This window comes from Mustela nigripes, chromosome 18, assembly GCF_022355385.1.
Source record: "Mustela nigripes isolate SB6536 chromosome 18, MUSNIG.SB6536, whole genome shotgun sequence".
NCBI classification, from domain to species: Eukaryota; Metazoa; Chordata; class Mammalia; order Carnivora; family Mustelidae; genus Mustela; species Mustela nigripes.
In genome coordinates, this window is record NC_081574.1 from 17,056,772 (window position 1) to 17,083,655 (window position 26,884).

At 52.4% G+C, this 26,884-nt stretch overlaps 2 protein-coding genes and 1 long non-coding RNA gene across 3 annotated transcripts; 2 read left to right on the forward strand and 1 right to left on the reverse strand.

The window, feature by feature from the left end:
* Positions 1 to 2,034: 2,034 nt before the first annotated feature.
* On the reverse strand, positions 2,035 to 5,226 carry LOC132006423 (formin-2-like). The gene is made up of 4 exons (XM_059384203.1): positions 5,058 to 5,226; positions 4,682 to 4,821; positions 4,018 to 4,635; positions 2,035 to 2,466 (listed from the first exon to the last, which is right to left on the reverse strand). Exons 1-4 carry the CDS (start codon positions 5,224 to 5,226, stop codon positions 2,302 to 2,304), a joined length of 1,092 nt encoding a protein of 363 aa, XP_059240186.1. The 3' UTR covers positions 2,035 to 2,301.
* A 702-nt stretch (positions 5,227 to 5,928) lies between these two features.
* On the forward strand, positions 5,929 to 22,132 carry DUSP4 (dual specificity phosphatase 4). Its single transcript, XM_059384052.1, has 4 exons — positions 5,929 to 6,812; positions 16,028 to 16,173; positions 17,243 to 17,462; positions 18,085 to 22,132. The coding sequence occupies exons 1-4, from the start codon at positions 6,380 to 6,382 to the stop codon at positions 18,468 to 18,470; spliced, it is 1,185 nt and encodes a 394-aa protein (XP_059240035.1). The 5' UTR covers positions 5,929 to 6,379; the 3' UTR covers positions 18,471 to 22,132.
* LOC132006327 (uncharacterized) lies at positions 7,998 to 15,559 on the forward strand. The gene is made up of 3 exons (XR_009401059.1): positions 7,998 to 8,633; positions 14,459 to 14,562; positions 15,511 to 15,559. It is a non-coding gene; the product is annotated as an uncharacterized LOC132006327 (long non-coding RNA).
* Positions 22,133 to 26,884: the final 4,752 nt, after the last annotated feature.

Below are 26,884 nucleotides of genomic sequence, written 5' to 3' on the forward strand. Positions count from 1 at the left end.
TTATTGCCCTTTGTTAAGAAGGCATATAAGTCCTTAAGTTTAAGCATCTCTTTGGTTTTCATTTCCTTTCTGTGAATCCCCTGTGCATGTTAAAAAAAAAAAAATTACTAACATCAATTAAAATGAAACGCCTTTTCTCCTGTTAACCTTTGTCAGTTTAATTTGCAGGTCCTGGGTATGAACCTAAGAGGCTATAGGGAAGATTTTTTTTTTCCCTCTCCTATGATGAGAGTTAACCAACTGTTAACACAAAGAAAACCTCAATGAGGCCAGATGTGGAAGCAAAGAGCAGCATAAACGTCTGAAAGGTAGGACACACAGTCCTCACACTTAAGCGGCGGGAAGAACTGTGTCCAGGACTGTCTGTGCAACACATGTGTGGATGCCAGTGGATGATGATCTGGGACTCTGATGGCAAAGAAGGGGCACAACATGGGTGTTCTGTAACTTTTCTTTTGCCCCCCCCCCTTTTATTCCTGTTTCTCCAATGAAGAAGTAATGCCCCAAAGTACCAGATTTTCTGTGATAGTCTCAGTTTGGGGCTGTTTTTATTGCTTTCAGTAAAAGAAGATTTAGAAACTATTTAAACAAATGTGATTAATGTTTACTTCTTGGGAAGAATTTTTACAGAAATAATTTTATAAGTCCAAAAATCTTTTCTGAGCATGTACTTGAGGGTTTGGTTTGGAAAATACGTTCACCAAGGCTGGGTCCTTAGGTGATTTAGAATTTTTTTTTTTGGTCCCCAAACAAGTAAATAATAATGTTATTTTTCCCCTAGTTTTCTAGATGGTAAAATTAAGATCTAGAACAACGGACTTGCTTGAGATGATGTATGTCACTGGCAGTAGTTAGAGGTCGGACCAGCCCTAGGTCATCTGGAATCTAGGTTGCCTCATTATCCACAGCATAGATTTTCTAGAGAGCTTTTGCATCATCTTAGCTCTCTCATAGCTTCAGACCAATCGCTCATCTATTTTTAGCAGGCAGACCCACTGGGGAAGAGAGAGGTTAACAAATGAAAGGAAAAGATATAAGGCCCAAGGACGGAATCAATGTCAGAGGTGGGATAAAAGTTAAAAAAGAAAAGAAAAGGGACCTAAAAGAGAAGTCGAGGATAACATTTAAGTAGATGAAATGCATTTTATTACAATTGGCCTTTTTCACCCGGCTCCCTAATCCCACACCATAGTGCAATCCCTTTCTTGTCTGAATCTCCCTGGCATTTTGTTCGTTCTTCCCTAATGACATTTATTAGATCGTGCCCTTCAGTAACATCAGGGACACTCCCGCCCTGACTGGCCCAACTACACGATTAACTCTGAAAACACAGTCAGTGTTTTGGACAAATTAGTTTCCACCCCAGAGTTTACTGTGTTTGTTGAATAAATGAACAAAGCAATATTCACGGAGGGAGGGGTGACAGCCCCTCCCTCTCCCCACAAAAATGCCAAGCCCATTTTTATCTCCTATTTGCAGAAGTATTTGTTCCCCAAATTTGATATTGAAAGGCTGAAGTTTTATCAAGCTGCTTGGGACATTAGCACAAAACATACAAATGAAAACTACCAACTTTGCTCTCCAGGAGCAAAAGAGCCCGTTACTTGTCTTGTGGATAGGTGTCTGGCATTGTAGCCTGCCTGGCTTTAGGGAGGGAAACGAGGTACCTATGGAAGTTTGGCCTTGGGGTTGACAGAGAGCTCTCACACTCAGATTGATACATGGTGGGAAAGGGACTAGACCTTAAAAACTGCCGTGGCCCAGCTCCTCATCTGCAGATACAGAAGCTGAGATCAAGGAAACTGTCTTGCCCAAGATCACAAAGCTAGATAGTGGCATAGCCTAGATCCAGTAGTTTTCAAATAAAGTAGAGAACCGAGCAATGTATTAAAACCTTTCTGCAGAGACCCTAAGGTTAGAAACCTAGCATTTTAAATCATTAGCAAATGCTATAGTATTATGCATAGAAAATCAATGTGACAAAGTCAGGACTAAAACTTGAGGCTATATTATTTTTTAGATGTCGTTTATTTATTTGTCAGAGAGAGAGAGAGAGAGAGAGAACGCACAAGCAGGGGGAGGAGGAGGGGCAGAGGGAGACGCAGGGAGCCGGATGCAGGACTAGAATCCAGGATTCTGGGCTGAAGGCAGACTCTTAACCATCTGAGCCACCCAGGCGCCCGAGCCTGTTTTTGGACACTGCTTGATGTTCAGTCTAAATATTGAAGAACCTTCCAGTTTCTGAGTTCTGACTTGATGCTCAGAGGTGGGCAGGGAAAGACCCAAATTCCTCAATTCCATTTATACGTGTTGCCTAAAGGCACGCGGTGGACACACACTTTTCTGCTTGGAGGAGACAGCTCCCCAGTCCTTTCGGGCATTCTCAGAGCCGGGGGGAAGCTCCGGCGTCCGCTGATCTAGGAAGCCCAGCCAGCGGTTCCAGGCAACACAGATCATTCCGGTTCCCTGTAAGAGTAAGGAACAAGGTACCTTCTCCGCTCAGGAAACAGGAATCCACACACCCTTTCTTTCCAATACACCTTGATTAATTCATTAATGGGTTTTCAGGCAAGTTTTATTCAGGCACTTTGGGACAAGGCAGTGAGTCAGAGGTTGGCATCGAAACCAGAATAGAAGCGATAGTTCTCTCTGGGGATCTGACTCTGGGCTTTAAATTCCCAGATCACACAACTTCCTAATTGGAAAGAAATATTCTTAAACAAGAGCAGGGGTTTTGCCAGGCCTGCCAGTGACTAATAAGGTCGGTCTAAGGACTGTCTGATGAAAGAGAAGTTGGATTTACATGTCACAGTGAATTTTTAAAATATTTTCCCCCTGGAGGTTTACTGCTGAATATAAATAAAATAGCTCTCCTTGGGCAATCCTACCCCAACTCCTGCACATATGCCTTCCTTAATTAAATTAACTTTGAAATGACATTCAAACAATGACTCCCGACCAAACGCCTTTGTTTTCTCCAAGATCTACCTTACAGACCAGCTGTTTTGACAAGGTTCCTGTGTAAACTCATTGTTTCCCGCCCCCAGCCCGCGCATTAATTGGACACAAGTTTTAACATCTTTACAGCGGGTATCGGGTGGCCCTCATATTGTATTCATTAAACCGTGTCCCAAATGCCCCGCACACTTAAAATACCAAACAATACAAATAATTTTTAAAAATTAAAAAAAAATTATTTAGGGTGCTTAAAGAGGATCGGATAAATACAAAATTTAAATTTCATTTGTTGAAATTCACACAACTGAAGGCTCATTCCCGAGTCGAGGAGAGGATTTTTTTTTTTAAATTATTAATCTTTCAAAAATCAGGGATTCGCGTTCGTCATTACAGCTGCTCTTGGCTTAAACACATGAAGTCCGAAGCCTCCGCTCCCCTCCGAGGAGCGGGCGCGCAGGCGCGGGCACACACACGTGGACACACACACACACACACGCACACGCGCCCGCCCACACCACCTTCCTTGTGAATCGCCTGCGGGATTTATGGGCTTCGCCACCACGGATTACTGTCAGGTGCAGAAAGCAAGCCTTTGTCCTTGGGCATCCCCCACCCCCACCCCGGATTTGAAGGTTATTTACCGACCACGTGAGCGCTGGGCGAGGGGGGAGGGGGGGTCGGGTCCGGGAAACAAAGGCTGGCGCAGCGCGGCCGGTATGGCCCAGAGACGCTCCGCAGCTCCAGACACACCAGTGAAATTAGCCCAGACCTGCCTCCGACCCAGAGGCCCCTCCAAGAGAAATCCTGTCCAAGCCCGGGTAAAGGCGCCGGCGCTTCCTGAGCCGAGAGAGCTCTCAGCCGGCGGGCCTGGCGGGGCCGGATTCCTGGGACGCCAGAGAGGAACGCGCGGTCCGGGCCGGTCGGGACTGGGGGCGCCCCCTGGACAGGGCGCACGTTCCGGGTGTGCCGGTGAGAGCGAGTCTACAGAGCCTTACAGCCGGCTCAGCAAATGAGAAACCGGGACACAGGCCCCCTTTGCCCCCGGGAGGAAGTACACACCCGTCCCCACGGGAGAGGCCACGCAGTGAGCCTGGGACTGCTGACCTCCCACCCCGAGTGCCTTGGCGCCCCAGAGCCGCCACCCGGACGCCGCGGTCGGTGCGCAGTCGTGGCCCCTTCAGGGCCTGATCGGCGTATCTGTGGCGTAAAATTTCGTAAAAAGTCAGTGTTCAAATATGTAGCGCTTTTAAAAACAATTAAAACGAACCCGTTGCAAAAAAAAAAAAAAAAATCCAGGAACACAATATTAAATTCTAAATAGAGACCGGATCCTCGCGGAGCCTTGCTGAGCCATTTTGGAGTCCGAGGAAAAAGGAAGATCCCCCTACTTGACCCGGACACCGGCGGGTCTCCCGCGCAGCGCGAGGGGGGTGCGGGGGAGGGCGGGGGTAAGCTTCGGAAGTGGAAGGCGGGGGTGGGGCGCTCTGGGAGCCCGGAGGTGAGAACTCCAGGGAGCCGCGCTGCCCGCAACAAAAGCCCAGCGGAAGGCCGAGCTGGGGGCGGGAAGGACCCCGCGGCTTCGGCGGCCTCCGCTGCCGGGGTCGTGCCTCCAGGCGGGACCCCGAAAGGCAGGCTCGACTCCGCTGCCACCGCGCCGCGAGCGAGTCCTGCAGCCTCCTACCCACCCCCCGCCCCCCCTGCCCGGCGGTTAATTCTCACTAACAAGATTTGGCATGATGTCGGGCGAGTAATATTTGGCTTCTGCCGTGTCCCCACCGGGGCGCGCACAACCCCCTGCCAAAAGCGGCCTCTGGGAAATTAAATGCCGAAGTAAAACCGGGGGCGGGGAGAACGCTACTCGACCTGCAAAGAGGGACGCACTCGCCCTCAGAACTTACTGAAACCTTCCCGCGTCCGTTTCTCAGGGTCTAGCTTCTCACCAAATGTAGACCCTAATTGTCATTTCCTGAGAAAACAATGCACGTGTATGCAAGATGAGGTGAGGACTTTTCCGAAAGCCGAGAACGTCGGGGTCCCCCCCCCCCCACCGGGATTCAATAAACAGCTTTAGGAAGCGTGGACGGGAGTGGCACCCCGGCCTTCCTCCCTAGGAACAACATTCCGGCCAATAATGCCCGCCTCTGGGTCGTAAAGCAACAAACCCAACACCTCCTTATTACTGGGCTTCGGGGCCGGAGGGCTTTTCCCTTTCATCTTGGAAGCGGGGGCTCGCCCGCGTTCCTCGGGACGCTCGAAGGCGGATTTCATGGCTTCGGATGAAAATCGATCACGCTAATGCAGAAGCTAACGTCTGCGGGGTCGCGTGGCTCAAACGACCCGCCGGGCGGCGCGCACTCCGAAAGCCGGGGCCGAGGACGTCCCCCCGGCCGCGCTCGCTGGGCCGCGGGGCCACGGTGCCCTCTCCACTCCGGCGCGCGGTGGGAGACCCGCGAGGTTGCTAACGGGGACGAGACCTCCCCACCGAGCCCCCCCGGTCTCCCGCTAGGCCGGCTTCCCGGCTGGCCGTGCTCCGCACGCCGAACCCGCGTGGCCGCGGCGGGGTGCGGTGGCGGCTCGGCGACCAGTGTCCGGCGCGCGGCGCGCCGCGGAGCCCGGGACCCGGCGGGCCATGACCGCCGCTGCCGCGCTCCATTCACAAAGTCCCGGCGCCGCCGCTCGCCTGCCGGTCGGAGGCCGCCTCCCTCTTCCTCTAGGTCTCGGTTTTATGAATGGGCCTGACGGCGAGCGCCGAGCGCCCTGTTTACTCCGCTCTTTGTGACGTCGCGTTCCCATGACTGGGCGCCAGCCGCCCTCACTCCATTCACGCGCGGGGAGGGGGCGGAGGAGGGGCCGGCGGGGCGGAGGGAGCCGGGACGGGGCGGGGAGCCGGCGCGGGAGGGCGGGGGGAGGGCGCGAGGCCCGGGACGGCAGGAGGCGGGGCCTCGGGAGGTAGTAATGAATCTGCCCCCTCCCGGGGGAGAGCAGAAGAGCCTTAATACATCTATAAGCCAAAGAGGAAACTCTGGCTGGGGCAGTGCGCGGAGCTCCGGCTGCTGGTGGGGAGCGGCGGCCGGAACCGCAGCGCCGGCGGCGGCTACGGCGGGAGCGGCACAACCGGCAAAATACAATAGAGGCAACAGCAGAAGGGAGCCCGCGGTCCTCTCCCGTAAACACACTCCGCCGCCGCCGCCTCCCCCTCGGCACCGCGCGCGGTGCTGCCTGGCGCCCGAGGCCGCTCGGACTGCTATGTAACCGCGAGACGGCGGGAGCAAGGGGGCCGGGGAGAAGAGGTGCACCCGTGGGAGGCTGTGGGGGCCAAGTTTGCGGCCACTTCGGCACGCGCTTTTCTTAGCCCCCGCTTGCCCCTTCCTGCAGCTCGGCTGGCCCAGGGGTCCTTTGCCTCCTCGCGTGCCCGGCGACCATGGTGACGGTGGAGGAGCTGCGGGAGATGGACTGCAGCGTGCTCAAAAGGCTGATGAACAGGGAAGAGAACGGCGGCGGCGCGGGCGGCAGCGGCGGCCACGGCGCCCTGGGGCTGCTGAGCGGCGGCAAGTGCCTGCTGCTGGACTGCAGACCGTTCCTGGCGCACAGCGCGGGCTACATCCGAGGCTCGGTCAACGTGCGCTGCAACACCATCGTGCGGCGGCGGGCTAAGGGCTCCGTGAGTCTGGAGCAAATCCTGCCCGCCGAGGAGGAGGTGCGCGCCCGCCTGCGCTCCGGCCTCTACTCGGCGGTCATCGTCTACGACGAGCGCAGCCCGCGCGCCGAGAGCCTCCGCGAAGACAGCACCGTGTCGCTGGTCGTGCAGGCGCTGCGCCGCAACGCCGAGCGCACCGACATCTGCCTGCTCAAAGGTAAACTCGGGCGCCGGGGCGCGAGCCCGAGGGGAGGTTCAGCGGGACTGGGCGGCCTGCGTCTTAGTGGGCCGGGGAAGAAGTGCCCGGAGGGATTCGTGGCCGTGAGGATCCCCGCGCACTCCTTTGTGCGCGCTGGTGTGCATGGGTTTGCAAGGTTTTTGTGCGTTTGTGTGCAAGTGCGAGCGCCTGAAGTCCCCAGAGACGGCGAGGGTGCGTTTCCTCTGTCACCTGCCGCGTCGGGAGTCTTCGGAGATTCTGCATTTATTTACACTCACTGACCGTCAGGCCTCTTAGGCGAAGGGACCCCACTGCGTTGCCCACCCAGAATCCGTGTGTGTGTTGGGTAGGGGGTGTGTGTGTGTGCTCCCAGTGCCACTGTGCGGGCGGGACCAGGTCAGGCCTGTTGTCTTGGCGCGCCCGGGCCCTGCGCCGAGTCCCGAGAACCCGAGAAGTGGGGAAGAGGGTGAAGGGTGAGCGCCGAAGCGGGAACGGCTCCGTGAATGCAGAAAGGCGGATCGGGTTGCGGACATTGTGCGGAGCTATCTGCGTCTCGTTCCCTGCTGCCCAACTCCGAGCTCCGCCTGGAAGGTGGCCAACTTCTCCCGCCTCGGGCTCGACCCCAGCTCCGGGAGCGGGGGGCGGGAGGGCTGTGTATTCGGGGAACGCGAGATAGGACGGTGCCCCCTCAACGGAGGCTGCGGAGAGGGCCGACCTTTTGTTCAGAGCCGCTTCTCGACCATCTGTTGGCGGCGCGTGCTGGCTTTAAGCGGACCCTGGCGCAACTCCTCGGGGACGGGAGTTCTTGTCAAATCGGGAAGTCGGAAACCCCCAAAGGACCGCGGGCTAAGTGATCGGAGGGACGGTGCGCCGACCGCACCTGCCCCGCCTGCTGGAGCCGCGGCCCTTGGCTGTCCCCGCGCGAGGGGGAGCGGGCAGGACCCGGTGTGGGTAGGGGCGCCCCCGCCGCGCTGCGCCCCTGCCTCCCACCGCCGCATTCCGCGCATTCTTTCGCCGGCGTCCGGTCCCTGCCTCCGAACCCGTGAGGCGTTTCAGACCCGGGCCTTCAAAGAGCCGGTCCTTTCCCTGCAGGCGCCCTTCGCCTCCTCCCCTCCTTTCCTTTTCCCTCCGGACCTGCTCACCCGAGAGGAAGGGAGGCGGTGGCGGGAGGCGGTGGCGGGAGGAGGGGCGGAAACCTGTCCCCGCCGCCCTTTCCAAAAAGCACAACAACCCCGCTCAGTGCCGGCGAGCCGGGTTTGCCCCTGCCGAACAGCGGGGGGCTTTGTTCTCGGCAGTTGTTTCCTGGCCATTTGACCTGTCAGCTGCTGGGGAAATGCTGCTGTTGACCTTCGGTTGAACTACTAAGGCGATTTTGCTGATTTTTCTGTTTCCGCGAGGGCTGCCTTTTGCACCTCCGAGGGAGCCTAATCTTCCTCTCTTCTCCCCAAAGCGTTTTAAGAGAAAGTGCCGGGAAGGGGTTGCACCGGAAGGCCGGGCGCCTGGGACCCGGGGGCCTCGCCTGCCTGGTGGCCGAGCAGTGCCCGGGAGCCCCCGGCGGACGCACGTCCAGCTTTCTCCCGCGCGGGTGTGGGCGGCGAAGCTGCGGAGCACGCCCGCCTTCCCCTACCCGCTGCTGGCGTTCGTGGCAACGGGGAGAGAAATTTCTCGGGGGTGATGGGCTCCTCGCTGGCACGCGGTGTTCTCCGTGCCGCGCTGCCCTGGACTGTCCCCCATTATTTAGAGCCCAAGCCTGCGCCTTCCTTCGCGGGCCTCTGAAGCCAGGGCCCTTCTGGAGGTCGTGCGGACCCACGTGGAGTCTGGGTGCGTTTTGTTTTGTTTTTCTTCCTGGAAGAAATCCGGAGGGGATCGCCCCGGAGCAGCAGCTCGGGGACCTTGGCCCGTGGACTAACGCGCGCGAGGACACCCAAGACCCGGGGAGGGAAGGCATATATTTAACGTTTCCTTCTCCGGCTCCTCCTTGGTCGAGCGGGGAGAACCCAGAGCCAGATCCGTTCGGACAGCCGGCCCGCGCACTCGCCGCTAGGCGCGAGGCTCAGGCTCAGGTTCGGGGTGAGACAGGAGCCTCTGGCTACAATGACAGTCCCCTCGTAGGACAGGAGCCTCCGGGTAAAATAACAGCCCCCTGGCTTTTGCCGAGGTCCCTGGCTAAAGGAAAAGAAGCCTTCTATGGGTTCTTTCCTCCAGAGGCTTGCACTGCTTCCTGTGGTCTGACCTGGTGTGTGTCATGGAGGGCTTCCTTCCAGGCTTTTCCAAGTCCACATCCTCGAGCGTCTGGGCCTGGGCAGCAGGTAGAAACAGTGCGTCTGCAGGAACAGGCCCGGGGAGGAGCCAGGAAAGGTTTCACTGTGTCTTCTAAGGAAAGGAGCCTTTGGGAGCAGCCTCCTATAATTCGGAGGGGTGGGTGGTGGTGATGGAATAGGGCTAGATCCCCGGGGACGGCAGAATGTCTGCCTAACAGGTTACCAGGGGCATTTCTGGCTGCTTCTCCTATATGTGCTAAGGAGAGGAAGTCTCAACACCATTCCTCTTCCTCTTCTTGGTCCTCTAAGCAAAAAGGCATCCCCACTGAGGTTAGAAGGACCCAGGAAGTGTCTGCTCCCACAGGGCTAGGAGAGGAAAGCAGGGCTCCTAAGTTCTGGTGGAGAAAATGTGCGTTCATAGGAGGGCACTTCCCGGGCAGGGAACTAAAGGGAAGCGCTGGAGAAGGGGGGACATAAAGCCCTTTAGATTATCTTTAGTAGATGCTCCAATGGTTTAGGGCTTGGCTGGTTTGGTTTCCACGGGAGTTGCTCATTTTAGTTTTCACGTAATGGGACTCTGTGTAGGTCTCATTTCATGAATATGGAGCAAAAGCGGGCAGACGTCTCTAACAACCTGCACGGACAGGAACGCAGTAGAATATTTTCAGAAGTTACATTGTCCTTCCCAGCCAAAGGCTCTCTAATCCTCCCAGTAACTGAGTAACTAAATAACCCTCTTTCAAAATCTCAGTTCTCTCTTTCTGCCACTCACCTCACGCAAGAATTCACAGTTCAGAGTAAATGTTACTCTTTCCATTTCCTAATAGTATCCAAGTTTTGCTAAGAGCCATCACCTAAATCATTACATTTTCTGGTCTTTTTGCTAGTAAAAGATTCTCATTGACCTAAACCTTTTTCCTTCCTTTTCTTTTCCTTTTCTTTCTTTCTTTCTTTCTTTCTTTCTTTCTTTCTTTCTTTCTTTCTCCTCTGAGGTTCCTTTATTTAAAATCCTGTAAGGCATTTTTAGGGAACGTTCAGAAATCTCAGTTTTTGAGATGTTTATTACAATACACATCTCCTTTGAAGTCCTTTTCTCTTTCTTTCGTAAATCCTCAGATTGGGGTTATAAAGAACCCTGGTCATTAGAGAAAGACAAAGAGAGCATTTTCTTACCCTAATAGAAGGCATTCTCTGCCTCTCCTACTTCTCCAGTAAGTCAGTCTCACGCAGAAGATTTTAGATATAAAAACACTATTTTACTTTTCTCCTGTCTAAAATTGACCACAGCTCGTGACTTCTGTCTGTTTTTATTTGAGTTCTGATTTTAAAGTTGTCCTGGTATGTTTTGAGAAAGGACGATCCAACTAGATAGTCCAGCTTCTTCCTCCAGGTTGGGACTCAAATATGTTTTAGTCCTAGGGCCTGACCATACAGATGGTGACATGACAGTTTCCAAAGGAAGCAGCCAGCAAGGCCAGTGATGGAGTGGGGATTGCTCAGCCAGCAGCCCTGCTCTCACTCTGAGCCTGTTTTGTCTCTCTCGGGCCCCAGTTGCCCAGCCCATGCTAGTCCCCCAGGTCAGTGGCATTAAACAGCCACGCCCCAGGGATGAGGGGGTATGAGTTTGCCCACCTCCTCCACGCAAAGAGAAGTGGATTAGCTTTTCTTCCTAGAAACAGGACACAATGGCCATGACAGCCAAGGCTTGAAGGCATCAGAATTACACAAAATGGTAGGCCTTATAGATAGTCTCTAACTTCTCCTGCAGTCAAAGAATGACAACGAATGAAGCAATCTCACTGTTTTTTTGCATCATTTGAACTGGATGCTTCCAACGAACAAAAGTAACTAAAAACGAGGTGTAGGTACAAATTGAAAGTGAAAATTCGATCCTTACTAAGCCCATCACAGCTCCCTTGGGCTTGTCCTCAAGGCTCATAGGAGAGGTGGGCTGTACAGGAAGGAGGGAGGGTGGCTTTTTTTTTTTAAAGATTTTATTCATTTGAGACAGAGAGAGCGGATGGGCTGGGGAGAGGCAGAGGGAGAAGCAGACTAGTTGCTGAGCAGGGAGCCCGATGTGGGGCTCAATCCCAGGACCCCAGGATCATGACCTGAGCCAAGGTAGATGCTTCACCAACTGAGCCACCCAGGCGCCCCCAGAGTGGCCTCCTTAAGGAGCCAAGAAACTCCTTTTGAAAAAATCAGAACATCTGAAACCAGATAGCCAGTTTCCTAGCTGGGAGGCAGTTGCTGCCTGATCACGGCAGTCTGACAGGAAGAGGAGTTCACTCTCCGACGGAAGGCAGCAGAAGCCCGCTTGCTGGACAAAGCAGATAGCCCAGAAGTTCTGGGAGGGACCGCAACCCAGACCTAGCTCCAATGCGTCATTGTCAGCCAGCTGGCGCAGGACCATGGGTCTGTGCCTGGGGTCCCAGCCTGAGCAGCTCACTTAAACATGCAGCACTGTTCAGGATTTACAAGGTGATTATGGAGTTAACCCCCACATCAAGGGAAGTTATCAAAGCCAGAGGACCCCAGACTTTCTCGCTGGGCATCAGCTGCCTTGTATTGATAAAATGTCCCAGGAGACCAAGCCCTTGTCTGTCTTGGAGCCTCATCTCTGAACGGGTGACATTGTATGGAGAAGGTAATGGAGAGAGTGAAAGCCATATTAAGATCCATGACCACTGTCACCACCAAATGACTGGCTTTCCCCACACAGACCCCACTAGAGGTCCTGCTGTGGTGATATGATCAGCACTACATCAACCTGCCTTTTCTAGACACTTTGATGTCCTAGCCCTGCATGGACGTGTGGCCAGTGGGCCGTTCTTTGCAGTAGACTGTGACAGTTGTGCTACTGTGTGAGTGTGAGAAAAAGAGTGTGGAATTGAGCTATGGAGGTAGTTATTCCTCAGAAAAGTTGATTGGGGATGGGGTGGGGAGGGAATTATATTCCTTTTCTTTCCTTTAGCCCCTCAAGTTTCAAAATTTAGATGAGAAAATGAGAGCTTTAAGACTAGAAAGTCTGTTATTAAGAACACGGGAAAAACGAGTCAAAATTACTCAGAGTATCTGTTATAGAATTACCTTCTGTTGGACACAGACGGAACAGGTGGAAAGTCATTGGTGTATGTCTCATACGATTGTATCCAGAAGCTCGAAAAGCAGATTTCGGAGACACCTGCTGTCAGTTCGTAGTTTACAAATAAAGTTTGTGATATTTAAGATCACAAGAGTATTGGTACTTTGAGGTGCCTGGGTGGCTCACTTGGTTGAGTGGCTGCCTTCGGGTCGGGTCATGATCTCAGGGTCCTGGGATCGAGCCCTGCATCCGGCTCCCTGCTCAGCAGAGAGACTGCTGCTCCCTATCCCTCTGCCTGACTCTGTGCCTACTTGTGTTCTCTTTCTCTGTCAAATAAGTAAATAAAATCTTAAAAAATATATATATATTGGCACTTAAAGATGATATGGTCTGAAATCCTGCCATCATGACCCTGTAGGGATACAGACACACCTGAAACCAGAGTTCTGTAAAATCCCCCTTTAAATGGAATGCATTCTAGAGGTTTCTATTCTGTTACATCGCATTAAATAAAATGTACTGATCATGACTTCTAAGTGACAACCTGTAGTTTGAAAAGCCCTGGCAAGAAGCAGAGTTTGGTGAAATGTCAGGAGTGTCCTGTTCAGATCCTTTCTGGTTTTGCCTGAAAATTCTGTGTCTTCAACAGGGTGAAAAACCAGCAGTCTGTGGCTCCCCCAAGAGAAGGACCACCAGGAAGGCAGAGATGGGGACACAGCAGGGTGGGCTTCTGACGGCCAGACTAGCAGATGGCTTCGAGACCAATGGGCTGAACGTTGTCCCTCCCCTTACTTGGGGGTCTCCCTGAACCGCAGTTTTCTTTTCTGTGACATCAGGGCCAGTCACCTCAAGGGCTGATAGTTGGACCCATGTTTGGGAAGAGACTGGCACAGAGTAAGCCTTTCTCCTAAACAGTGGCTATCATTTTTACTAACATGGTGCTGATGGCCATAGAGGACGGATACTCTTGTGAGGTGCTGGCGTGAGTGGTTTCCTAACTCACAGGCTTCTGCCCCAGCACCCTGCCTGCCCATCATTGTGTGTTCTACTCATCGGACTGGTCCTGGACCAGTGTAGCTCATCGGCCTGCAAAAAGGACCTCCTTTGGTGCTGCTCTTTGTAATGGATCCTCCAAATCTAGCAAGAGCTCAGGAGGGAAAACCCTCTCATTGCTGCCCCTGCCCTGGGATGTCCAGTCCCTCGGGCTAATCTGCTTTCTCACTCGGTTCCTTTCTGCCTGTTCTTTAAAGATCTGACAGAGCGAACTGATTTCAGTCGTGACGTTTCTGCCCCATTCTAATGCTGTCTTCTCCCACGCTCTCTGTACTGTTAGGAGAGGTCTGGGGGTGGGGATGCGCAGATGACAAATGACCCCCCTCAAGCATGGTCTGGCCCCCAGGTCACCTCTGTCCTGCCCAATTGCCTACCTGCCCCCTGCCCATCATGGCCCGGGGGGTCCTCTGTCCTTTACTGCTCTGAGGAGCCACCCAGAGCCAGTGGACGTCCCCGATGGGGAAAGGTCCTGGACAGTGCAGTGCCTGTCCTTCTACTGTCCGATGACCAGATCTCAGGGCTGTGAATGGGAAAAAACCGGTAAAGCCTAGGAGAAGAAGGCTGTCCAAAGTCTGGGAAGTCGCCAGTAATGCTGGGTTCCCTCTTTGGTGCCAAAAAAGGAAGCCTTCATTATGCGTCTCCCCGAGTCCAGGCGCAGAGCACTGGCTGTCCCAAGTGGTCTTCGAGGGACGCCGCTGGGCCCCGACGGTTCATCACATTTTACAGATGAGGGAGAGACTCAGAGAGGTTGCATGACAGCCCTAGGCTGCACAGCTGATGATTTCTTGGGTTGGAATGCAACCCAGACCTGTGAGTCGGAAGGAGAATCCGCGTGGTTCCCTGCTCATACCTACTCATCCATGGGAAAAACATTGTGTCAATCATTCTGAGGCCTCTCCCACTTCCCCTGCCCCTGGGACGGGTGGGGTTGGTCCTAGGACCTCTTGGACCTTGCCGCCTGGCCCTTGGCCCCCTGGACTCCCCTGATCACTTGCCGGTGGGCACTGCTAGTCTGTCTGTCTAGGTGATGAGCTTATGGAGGGCACTGCCCAGGCCTTACATTTCTTGGAAAAAAAGACACAAATGTATTTGGATAGCTCAAATTATTGTACTATAAACACAGAGAGTTGTTTACTTAAAAATTTTCAAACCCTATAGAATCGTCTGGAGTAACAAGTTATGTCTTTGTATATGAGTGTTCACCAGTGGTTTGTTAACTGATCCAATTTTCTTTCCGTCCTTCCAAGGGGGGAGACTGGAAGAAGTTTCCCGAGTCCTGTGTTGGGGCCGCAGCTAAAGACATTTGCTGCCTCTTCCCCCATCCTGTCTTCTCTGCATTTGGGACAGCCGGGTTTGTAGCCTTATCAGGAAAACGGGGTGCTGATGGGTAGGAGGGGTGCCCCTGAGCTGAGATGCCCAGGAGGGCCACCGACATGCCTGATACTGCCAGTCCTGGCCCCTCGAGTGGGTTTTCCATCAGGGGAGGCTGGTCATTGTGACTCAGCAGCAGCCAGGCGGGTGACCAGGGAGGCAGCCAAACGTTTCTATCCCAAGGGAGGGCATGGAGGGGGAATGCAGGAGACTGGGGCTCAGAGGAAAAAATGCCTACCGTGTTTCTGGAAGCCTCAAGATGCAGTGAAGAACCGTTTCCCTGCCTCCGCAAAGCAGTGTTTTCTGGGGGCGGGGGAGTGGGATTTGGGCAAGTCATTGACTCACCGTCACATGTCTGCCTGTTGGAAGGTTCCCACGAATGGTTCCAGGGCACACTGGCCCCTCACTGCTTACACCCAGACATTTAGCTGTTACCTATGTGACTGTTGGGTGAACGGGTCGGTGAGAGGGGTTGTTCCACAACGTTCAGGCCCTACTGAATTGATTTATGATCCACCGTGGGTCCTCCAGAAACTGCAAAATAAAAAATACGGACAGGGCCAAACGCGGACCGTGGACGCTGAGTTGCTCATCAAGCCACGTCCCTTAGCTCCCAAGTGAATCAGATCCTGATCAGGTGTTTGTCTCCTGGTGTCTCCCTGCCCCTCTGCCTACCTACATCTCTGCCCACCTCCGGCTAGCCTGCGCTCTTCTGCTCGCCCCTAACACTATTACAGAGAAATTGTCCCTTTATCTCTTTTTCTTAAAAAGACCTCCCTTCCCCGGAAGACGATCCCACAGATAACCATTCCAGAGCTTAGCAACTCTCAGGGCAGGAAATCCTGCCTTGCCCCAAACCTGCATGTAGCAAGAGGGATTTATATTTAAGCCAGTTTCCTCTTATTTTGGCCCCTTGTTGATAGAACAGCTGTTCGTGTGGCCGGGCGATTGGCATCTGTTCTGTTGCTGAGATCCAGAGGGGCTGGTGCCAGGGTAATTTTTTTTTCCTTCTCTCCCACATTCAAGAACCTCTCCAAAGGAAGAGCTGGAGTTGGGGGGATGACAGACATGATCCTAGGTCCCAGGGCTTGGCACCTCCGTGTTCATGGAAACCCACAGTGGCCATCCTGGCTTCGTGCTGTCATCACCCTAAGGCGCTGCTGTGGAAGGTCCCTTCTGGCATGCTCCCCCGCACGTCCTCCGATGAATCTAAGTCTTGTTCCTAAAACTTTCCTTCCAGCCTTCAGGATGAAGCCCGACCAAAGGGGTCTCTCTGTAGGCTCCATAGCCATTCTCTCTGGGCCCACAGCGCCACCTGGTGGCCAGTGTAGATCCAGCCGGCCCCAGCTTCCGAGCCCTTCTCCGTCTAGGGTAGGATTCAAGTACTTGCTGGTTTTCTGCTGGCTTAGTGACCCTATTAACCAGAACATGTTTCTTTTTCACAGGTGGCTATGAGAGGTTTTCCTCCGAGTACCCAGAATTCTGTTCCAAAACTAAGGCCCTGGCAGCCCTCCCACCTGCTGTGCCCCCCAGCACCGCGGAATCCCTGGACGTGGGCTGCAGCTCCTGCGGAACCCCGCTGCACGACCAGGTAGACTCGGGGCCCAGAGCCCGCCAGGGAGGGGCAACTTGGGGGCAAGGGGGCTTGTTTCCAGGTTGCAGCTTTTTTAGGGGTTGGGGATTCAGGGCCTCCGTTTGGGGAGAAGGTAGTGAACCCCGAGTGCTGGGGTGGGTGTTAGGGAGGGTGCATTTGTTCCTGGAAATTCTTCCCCTTCCCTCTTCTTAGCCTCGCTCGGAAAAAGACAAAGATGTAACTTTCCGATTTAGCCTCTGAAGTTACGTGCAGGCGGGTGAGGATTGCTGAAATCAGAAGGGTGGGACCTGCTGCAGAAAAGCCGAGAGAGCACCCTCTTTGAAAGCGCCGCCCTGGGAACTGCCCCCCCACCCCCACCCCGGGTAGTGTATAGCCCACTGTAAATGCCAAGTGGACATAAATGGTCGGCTCTCCCTCCCCTAAGGAAACCAGCTTAAGCTGCCATATTCCTTATGAGCAGACTCCTTCTAGGCCTTCGGTTTAGATGGACGGGGGTGAATTTATGGGGTGCAGCAACTCTGCTCCCAGATCTCAGATCTTTTGAGTTGATGTGACTCAGAAAATGTCACGAATTTAAGCCAATGTTACCTCATACTGCCAAGATCCCTCCTTTTGTCTGTGAGGCTGGTAACACCTGTTTTTGGTGTGCCACCTGGAGATGTATCCGACCCAAGAGGTCCCCACATCACACACCAGATAGCCTGGCCATTAGCAGGTGTAGATGAATGTCGCCAACGGTGTGGCAAGGCCAGCATGGCGTCTCCTATCCAGGCAGAGGCGGCGACTGGAACCGGCGTGTGGGGCCCACCAAGCTTTACCATCCCGGCTTCTCAGCTCACAGCAGAGCCGAGTGGAAAGGCTAGAGAAGTCCCCTGGTTCTGTCATCTGCGGGGAGCCCCAGCAGGTGTAAGGGGAAGGCTGGGGACGCTGCGTCCCCCGGCGTTCTCCCCAGGGCTTGTGACAGCCCGCCTCGGACAGGCTCCCTCTCCCGGTCCCCGTCCTCCTCCTCCTGAATGCCTTCTACTCACCATGCCCGGGGGGCCTTTGCTTCCCCTTTCTGGTGCAGGGGGGTCCTGTGGAGATCCTTCCCTTCCTCTACCTCGGCAGTGCCTACCACGCTGCCCGGAGGGACATGTTGGACGCCCTGGGGATCACGGCCCTGCTGAATGTCTCCTCTGACTGCCCAAACCACTTTGAAGGACACTACCAGTACAAGTGCATCCCGGTGGAAGACAACCACAAGGCAGACATCAGCTCCTGGTTCATGGAGGCCATCGAGTACATCGGTAGGTCGGCGCTGGGGTGCACGCCCGGGCGGGAGGCTGGGAGGGAGCCAGGAGTCCTCCCTGCTGAAGGAGGGACTCAGGCAGCGCTGTCTTCAGGGCACACCGATTTCCCCTCTGCCTCTAAGGAAGGCCGGGCCCCTGGATGCCGGGTTGGGAGAGGAGAATAGGAAGACAGATAGCCACTCCTCTGCTCTTAGCCTAGCCAACAACTTCTTGCTTGGCCATCTCCAAATGTCTAGATGATAAGGCTTTGGGGATTGGGGAGGAAGACAAATAAAGAGAGAATGGGGGTCATTGTTTTTGTTTCTGCAAATGGAAATCCTTGAGGTACCTTGGGATTTCACCAGCTTGAACCCGGGTTTTTTTTCCTAAGCTTAGTGCATTTGTTTGGTGAAGTCTCAAAAACAGGAATCCTAGAGTTCCCTTGCAGTGGGCTTCTCTAAGGAGAATTTAGGACTGTTACTCCTCGAATGGGAGTGCCCCTCCCCTAATACTCCTCAGACCCCCCCCCCCGCCCCCCGCCCAGCGGGGCCAGCCCGCACCTGCGCGCACCTGCTGCCCGGCGACCCCCGGGCGGGCGGGCGCGCGCAGGGCACTGACGGCGCCGCGCGCTCTGCCCCAGATGCGGTGAAGGACTGCCGCGGCCGCGTGCTGGTGCACTGCCAGGCGGGCATCTCGCGCTCGGCCACCATCTGCCTGGCCTACCTGATGATGAAGAAGCGGGTGCGGCTGGAGGAGGCCTTCGAGTTCGTCAAGCAGCGGCGGAGCATCATCTCGCCCAACTTCAGCTTCATGGGGCAGCTGCTGCAGTTCGAGTCGCAGGTGCTGGCCACGTCGTGCGCCGTGGAGGCCGCCAGCCCCTCGGGGCCCCTGCGGGAGCGGGGCAAGGCCACCCCCACGCCCACGTCGCAGTTCGTCTTCAGCTTCCCGGTGTCGGTGGGCGTGCACGCGGCCCCCAGCAGCCTGCCCTACCTGCACAGCCCCATCACCACCTCCCCCAGCTGCTAGGGCCGCGGGGAGCCCCGACCCGACCCCCGCCGCCGCCGGCTCTCCGCGGGGCTGGCGGGGACTGTTGGCGCGAGAGCCCGGCCGCCGGGCTCCCCCCCGTGCCCGCCTGCGGGACCAGCTAGCATGGCAATAAGGACTTCGAATCCACCTTACGAGCCCACAACACACTCCAGCCTAGAGCAATAACGGCTGCCTCCGCGGGCAGGGGAGACCTCGGTTTGCTTTGTGCGTTCGTGTTACTTTTCAGATAGGAATTTCTTACCTCATTTTTTTAAGCAGTAAGGCTTGAAGTTATGAAACCCACAGATCCTGGCAAAACGTGCCCACCCGGTTTTATTGAGGGGGGGGGAGGGGCGCGGGGGTAGGAAAGGGACAAAAAGAAAACAAGTTTGCCAGAAGTGCCTGGTTCTGTGTGCTTCCTTCTCTTCTGTTCTTGTAACGGGTTTTGGTTGCGGTTCTGTTTTTTAAAGAAATCTTACAGGAGATGATTTTCCTTGTGAAGTCACCAGCAGGTGGATAATGATGCTTAATAATAAATAAAAGTATTTATTAAGAAGTTCCTCAGAGTATGTAAGTGCAAGGAGCCTAGGGATGATGGTGAACTTGGGATGTATTTATGTCCTGCCACGGTCAAGGCAGTTAGGAGCCGGCCGGTATCTCCCAGGTACGGACCAGGTAGCGGGAGGGTCAGTGGGCACTGGTTGCCACTGAGAAGCAGGCAGGTAAAGGAAGGATAAAAGGAAGCAGGCAGGATAAAAGGAAGGACCTGCTTTCTGACTTCTTTGAAGCTGGTTCCCAGGCACGGGGGACACGAAAGCGGCTCTAGGTCCCAGTGACAGGGCTTTTTCTTGAGATCGGTGATTTAATTAGGTGATGGGAGCCTCTTCTCCCAGACCTGCGGGAAAGCTCGCCTATGCCCTGGATTAAGTGCTGTGTGGTAAAAGGTGCTTCTGGAAAATTCGGTGCAGCTGAGATTGTCCTCCATGGAGCGAGGCCCTTGGGGCAAGCAGCCAACTGGAGATGAACCTGACGGGAATCCTCTGGCGATGGGAAGCACCGTCTTGTCTTCTGCACGCTTCAGTATTTGTAATGTTAGAGGGAAGTACAGCAGTTCTTGCCTTCTTGAAATTCCTGGTGTAGCTGAATATTTTTCAAGGCCCTTCCTTGAAGAAGAAGAAGAGGGTTTTGGATACCATGTTTCCCGTCTTGAATGGAAGACGGTGTGAGTGAGAAGCTGGCTAGACCCTTCTTGGGAGCTGGCTGCTGGGCTGCTTTCCTGGGCACCCTGAGCCTGGCTCCCATTTTGGAATCCTTCTTGGGTTCATGCCATTTTAAGGGGCCTTTCCAAATGGAGATAAGGCTCTTGGGAGGGAGATGGATGTTTGATGCGGACTGGGCTTGGGGGGAGGGAGCAGGGAAGCTACATGTTACTTCATTTGTGGTAGTGTGGAACAGTGTTGTTACAGAGTGCCGCCTAGAGGTATTTGCAGACTTGTCTAGAAATGAGAGCATGTTTGTTTGGGGTTGTTTTGTTTTGTTTTGTTTTTGATGTTTTTTGTTTTCTTTTGTTTTTTGGTGGGTTTTGTTTTTTTTTTTTAAGCCCCTTGTGAGTCTAGATCTAAATGAACATTCTTGCTTATCCATAAATAACTTCAAGCCTCGACGTCAGAATCGCATTGGAATGCCCTTTCTCACCCTGGCATTCCAGACAGGACCGGGTTCCTTGCATTTCCTTCCATAAATATGAACCTGTGTTGGCATCACTCATCCTGCCTTTGTCAAGCCCTGTCTTTGGGTGAGGCCGGAGTTCCCGCTTCCTGTTTTTAGAAAAGCCAAAGGCCCCCTCCATCCCTGGGAGCTGCTTGGCTGAATAGGTAGGGGAGAAGTGAGGGGTTGAGGTTCCCGGGCAATGGACCTATTTAGAGATGGCGCGGTTGGCCGTTCCCACTTTTTTCTTGATTGCTAGAAGTTGCTCTATGTTTTGTGATGAGTGAGGTCGAGCAGTTCTGCAGCTGCGAGAGTTCTGGGTTCCAACAGCAGACAGACCTGGGGGGCGGGGGCGCCTGTGGCGGGGGGAGGGCAGCCAGCCTGGAACAGACTCACTTTCTACAGAACAAGTGTACAGTTGCCAAAACCTGTGTGTCGTGCTTTCCCAGACTGGATTCCAACCACACGGACAGTCGGAGCTCAGGACCGGCCCCAGACATGTCTTTCCCCTGCTTTCCAATTCAAGTTTTCTGTCACCGTGTCAAACCGCTATTGATAAAGCCATTTTCTTTGTACTCGGTAACAGCCTGAGTCCCAGAACTCTCAGAGATAAAATAGGAAATTAGCTTGATTGGAAAAGGGGACTTTTTTTTTTTTTTTTTTTTTTTTTGGAGGGTCATAATTATGCCATCAAGAAGCCTCTTTGATGACTCGAAGTGACTCTGTAATGAAGACACCACTACAGGGTCCGCTCGAATGGCCAGGTGGATTTCAACCGGCATCTCCCCCATGGAGTCTTTTCTGGTGATGCAAAAGTCCTGTAACGGCCAGAACACGTTGCCACTTGCCCTGATCCTGTCAGCGGTGCTGTTGGCTACCTTGGATCTTCTCTAGAGACCAAGGGACGCGGTCGGCTCCCTCCTGGAATTCTGTGGGACCCAGGGATGTTTGTGGAGCACTGAGGGTCATGGACTGGACTTTGCCATGGAGAAGGATTAGGCTGAAGCTGCCGGGAATGGTGCCTGAGCACTCGCAGATTTTGTCTTTTCCTCCTGAGGCTGTTTTGCCAGGTGCTCGTCCCAGCCGGATTCCAGAGTTTTCAACGAGGTTGAGAAGCCATGAGAGAAATTCTAAGAGTCTGGAAAAGTGGGTAGAAGGGAGGTAGAATGGTCAGTTTGGATGGGAGTTGGCCGCCAAGCCTGTTGTATTAAAGCAGTGGTTCACCTTGGCTGTCCGTCGGCGTTAACTGGGGACTTTTGAAAACCTTGCTACCAGGCTATCCCAGGGCAACGAAACCAGGATTTCTGGAGCTGGAACCCAGGCATCCGTATGTTCCAAAGCTCCCCTGGTGCTTTCCATGTGTAGCCAAGGTGGGAAAACCCGCCTTGCTCTCTGGAGGGCAAGGTGCTGCTGGAGGGGAGGTCTTAATGACACAGAACTCCCTGGTCTCGGAAACCACAGCTAGGGGGTTGTCATTGGCTTGGTAGGTTCCTTCTGTCCATCCCAGCCCGGCAGAGGGACAAGATCGTTTCTCTCAGGAGCTCAAGGAGCAGGTGACCTTGAATGGCAGCTGATGGGTGGAGCATTGTTAGGAACCTGAATACAGTGTCTGGATGTTGGGGTTGCTCCTTGTCTAGCAAGGAAGATAATGGGGCTTATTCTTGAAGATGCCCTTGTCCCCCAGGAGCATCCTGCCTGTCCTCAGAGCTCAGGAGTCAGATGAGGGAGAGGCTTCTTCAAGACAGAGCGATGCAATACTTGTAACTTTTGTAAATAGCCCCGTCTTTCAGAGTGATGTCATTTCTACATTTGATAATGCTTGTACTTCTGTAGGATGTATATAGTTTAGGGGATTATTTTTTGTTTGGTTTCGTTTTTTAGAAGAGTCGACATGTCTTTTTATTTATTGCCTGACAAAGATCATTTGAAGAAAAATAAATACATTTTCAACCATGTCTGGCCTGTTTTATCCTTTCCTTGGAAACGGCACTGCTGTGATGGCTTGGAAAGGAGCAAAAGGAGGTCCGGGGTGTTGGATGATCCTGTGTCCTTCGTGACGGTGACGGTAAGATGGTGGCTAGAAAAACCAGTGGCCCTGTTCTTGCTCCCTGAACACCACCCGAAGACAGGCTCACCTGCATCTCTAAGAACCTGGTTTCTCCGGGAAGGGCGTCCCGGGGGAAGAAAGAATTAATTGGACAATAAGAGACAGAGAGTGTCCCTCATCGGACCTACTTTGGTCCAGGCACAGGATAGAGTGACAAGGATGGCTCTTTGGAGGGAGAAGTCAATCAAACAGCCTAACCACAAGGTGATTAGGGCTATAGTACAGGAATATATATGACGTTACCCCTGCTGGGACCCCCACCCCACCGATAACGAGGGGTCATGCCTGGCTCACACAGACTCTTTAGAAAATTTAGTGACTTCATATTTCATCAGGATCGTGGAAATTAGCAATATTTTCAAGGCCAGGTTGAAACTATACATGGATGCACGTCAGTGGCCCCTCAGTGCTGCTCTGTGGATTTCCCAAACTGTAAACTGAAAACATATCCGTAAACGTGCATCCCCCCTGAATCACTGTTAATTTATCCTTCTGGAAGAACTAGCCAGTGTGATCAGCCTGTGGAAAAAATGAGGTAAACGATTTGGAAAGTTGGGAAGCCAAATTGTTTGCCGATAAAACGTGTCAGAAAAACACAAGAGAATCCATTGAACGACCGTCAGGGAGAAGTCAGTGAGTGCTTGACTGTAACATTAATAGGAAAAACTCGGTAACTTTCTTAGGCAAAAAAACAAAACAGAACAAAACAGAAACCAAAAATAAGATGGAAGTAGTAGATCCCGTGTACAATATAATTTCAAGATGAAGAGTCTACAGTAAACTATACCAGAGATAGGCAAGACCCAGATGGTGGACAAGGAACATATATGAACACTTGAGAAAACCAAAGGATGTACTATGCTCTCGGATAAACAGACTTAATACTGAAAAGATACTATGTCCTTAATGATAGAGTATCATTAGTGATACTATTAATATCTAATGATATCAGTATTCATACTGAAAGGATCCTATGTCTTTAATGTCTTTAAGATTAATCTACATTTAAAGTGATCTCAAAACACCAGCGGGGGTTGTGAGGAACGTGGCTAAATGATCTTGATTTCACCTGGAGAAAGCTGCAGAAATAGGCAGGAAAAATGGTAAAGTAACAGACGGCAGAGACTCCGTAGGTGGAGGGGTGGGATTTACATCCTTTTGTACTGTGGGAAATTATTTACAAAGTAGAGATTCTTGCACCCGCTTAGAACGTACAGAGTCAGAGACCCTATAGACCCACAGGCAATTTCTGATTTATAGCTAGTTCAGGAGTGCCTGATCCAGCTCTGTCTTCCATCCTCTTCCCATTCAACTTCCAGACCAAAGTTTTCAAGTATGGCCACCATGACTACTACAATTTACCCAAGAACTTCGTTGTGTAACCACTTTATTTTGCTCACGAATTTGTAGATTAGAAACTTGGGAAAGGCTCTGCTGAGTGGTTGTCCCTTGGGGTCTCAGGCGGTCACAGTCCGTGACGGCTTGTCATGCTGTCTCCTGAAGGCGGTTGGGCTGGGCTTCCAAAAGGGCACACTCAAGTGATGGGCCGTCCGTGGCTTCCCGCTGAGCTTCCAGTTGTGACCGTCTTCTGGAGCGTTGACACACGCCCTCTCTCTGGAGCTGTCTGATTTCTCTCAAGACAGAACTGAGCTCCGGCGGGATGCTTTCAAGCCAACACCCGTTTTTGTGATCTGGTTTCAGAAGTCAAAATGTCGCTTCCTCTCTACAAGACTGGTTGAAGCCAGGGTCAAGCCTCTCAGGCTCAAGAAAACAAAAGAATGTCAAGTTTCACTCTTAATTGGGAGACATTTGTCATCTAAGGTCTCCTCCAAGGACCGAAACAGCTTTCAACCACATTGTATGCTATCAATGGCTCCATCTGATCCAGAGAACATCACAAGGTACACCTAGTCTTAGATAAAGAAATACTAGAAAGCAGAAAGCTGTAAAAGCACCATCCAAGGAGGGAACAGAGGTAGGAGGAGGTTTGAGGTAAATTAGCCCCTGATTTCAGGAACCCCATCTGCACATGACTCCTCACCTTTTTACATTGGTGGCCACCCAAGCCATCTTCCCTGCTACACAGTGAGGGGCACAGAGCTCAGCCGAGGGCCTGATACTGAGGACAGCTGGCTAGAGAGAATGTGTGCTGAGTTCTCCACCAGCAGAATTCAGAGCTACTGAAACGGTCACACAGCTAAGGCAGGCCGACTGGGTAGCTCCGGGGCTCTCTGGGTAAGAGACACGTTCCCATGAACCCTTGCTAAAACCCCTTCCCCTGCTTCTCTTGAGCACGTATCATGCCTGTGAGGATGGGGAGGTTTGGCCTGGATTTTCATCCAAGAATGATATTAGTGACATCATCAGATGGGCACAGAGTTGCTGCCTCCCGGCAATGGGCTCTTAGACGAGACCTGATTCGGACAACCCAGCTTAGACCAACAACTTACTCTGTGAACCCAAAAGGGCTAAGCTGAATAGAGCCAGCCCCCCACTAAGTTGCCTTCCTAGTTGCTGGTAGAGAAGGGAAGGGAAGGACTTTGTGACAGGAGAAAGAACAAGAAAACCATGTTAACCTAGAGGCATAGGAACCTCACCCGGGGAGGGGGGAATGTGGTCCAATGGATGTCCTGAGTTCTGACCAGTGAGATGGGTGTCCTCTCCCGGGGAGAGAAGTTTGTTGGTGAGAGGGTAGATGGGCAGGTGGAGGCATAGAAAGGAACTAGAAACAGGTGAAAAGGATCAGTTTCTCCAACATGTGTTTTTGAGGAGAGGTCTCTAGAGAGAAGTCTTGTTAGCCTTGAGATTGGGGATTTCATAACTGTCTGTTCCCTAAAGGTTTTGTCCAGCCCCTGGGATCCAGGTGTCTCCGTGTGAGCTTTATCTCGCAGGAATTAGCAAAGGGGCCATCCTGGTCCCGAGAACCTCATGGCTACCAGCACTCAGAATAGGGAGTCTTCTGGATACAATGCTCGGATCTCTTTTGAAAGCAGGGAACTGAGCCTTCTCAGAACAATAACCCAGGGATTTGGTTCCTTCAAGGTGTCGAGGCTTCCCACTGAACTTGGCCTTGAAGCTCCAGGTGTCTCCCATCAGAGTTCCAAGCCCATCAGAGTTCCAAGCTGACTTTGTGTCACTACTTCAGTGGTGGTCGTACAACCCTTAAATTTAGTCAACTTACTTAAGATCACTGAATTACACACTTAAAATGGGTAAACTTTATGGCACATAAATTATATCCCAATAATGCTGTTCAAATATTCATATATGGAAATGTGCTCACTGACCCAAATTTCAAAGAACACAAATACTTAAGGGTATTAAGGGCTCCATATCGCAGCCCTGCATCCCACTTGAACTTTCCATAACCAAAACGAGCTGTATCCTTACTTTGAGACCTGTTTCTGTGCTGTATACATGCATGTTTGACAGCCCAATACTGTTAGCAGAATTTTTTCTCTTGTTCTTCCTTGTTACTCCTGCCCTGCCCTCAATGTGATCAGCCAGACATTTCCTCTTGTCGCCCCAGGTCAGGGATGGCTCCGGGCCAGACCACAGAAACTAAGGAATCACATTCCTCTCTTCTGAGGTGCAAAAGCATAAAGCAATAGATGAGAGAGTACGTGTCTTTGCTCAGTCAGACCCTCCTGCCCCAGGGGGTGCTGCATAGACGTGTTAATCCACACACAGCCTGCCTTATCCCCTAACAGCACGCTCTGGAAATGTCCCGTGTCTGTATACACTGGTCTCTTTCACCCTTTTTAAAAAAAATTTTATTTGACAGAGAGAGATCACAAGTAGGCAGAGAGGCAGGCAGAGAGAGAGGAAGGGAAGCAGGCTCCCCGCTAAGCAGAGAGCCCGAAGCGGGGCTCGATCCCAGAACCCTGGGATCATAACCCGAGTTGAAGGCACATGCCCTAACCCACTGAGCCACCCAGGTGCCCCTCCTTCACCCTTTTTAATGGCTGCATAGTATTTTGTAATAGAGTATCGATGAATTATTTTTAAATAGTATATAATTTCACTTTTTATTTCTTTAGCTCAAGAATGATACAGGAGAGGGTTTTAAACTTCCAAGTGGCTAGGTTTTAGTTTTTTAACTATTCTATGTGACAGTTATAGTTTTGTTGCCCTTGGGTTAGAGAATGTGGTATGTCTGATGGAAACGGATGTGGTGTTCATATTGATGTCATTTCTCTCCCTACGCATGGCTTTTTTACCCAAATACTTACTTTGTCATAAACCCTCCTGGGTTAATCTGATAGGTAAGTTGCATTAATTTACTATGTGTATTTGCATTTCTTTTCTTCTGAGCTAGAACACTTTGATGTATTCAAGAACCATTTGTATTTTTTTCGATGAACTGTGTGTTCATAACTGATTATCTTTTTTTATCTTACAGATTTTCAGGAACTCTCTTCTGTATGGAAGAGATTAGCCCCTTGTCCATAGTACAAATTCCAAACATTTCCCATTGTCTTTTGTCTTTGCTTATAATAGTGTTTTTTTTAAACAAATACCTATTTTGAGTTCCTGCTTTCAATTCTTTTGGGTATATACTATCCTGCCCGACTTTATTTTATTTTTAATTAAAAAAATT

Coding starts and splice junctions, on each gene's coding strand:
- DUSP4 (XM_059384052.1), top strand. CDS start 6,380: ATGGTGACGGTGGAGGAGCTGCGGGAGATGGACTGCAGCGTGCTCAAA. Junction 6,813..16,027: donor CGACATCTGCCTGCTCAAAG/GTAAACTCGGGC, acceptor TCTTTTTCACAG/GTGGCTATGAGAGGTTTTCC. Junction 17,463..18,084: donor GGAGGCCATCGAGTACATCG/GTAGGTCGGCGC, acceptor GCTCTGCCCCAG/ATGCGGTGAAGGACTGCCGC.
- LOC132006423 (XM_059384203.1), bottom strand. CDS start 5,226: ATGAAATCCGCCTTCGAGCGTCCCGAGGAACGCGGGCGAGCCCCCGCT. Junction 4,636..4,681: donor CCGACATCATGCCAAATCTT/GTTAGTGAGAAT, acceptor GGGGGTGGGTAG/GAGGCTGCAGGACTCGCTCG. Junction 2,467..4,017: donor GGCCTCTCCCGTGGGGACGG/GTGTGTACTTCC, acceptor TTACTCTTACAG/GGAACCGGAATGATCTGTGT.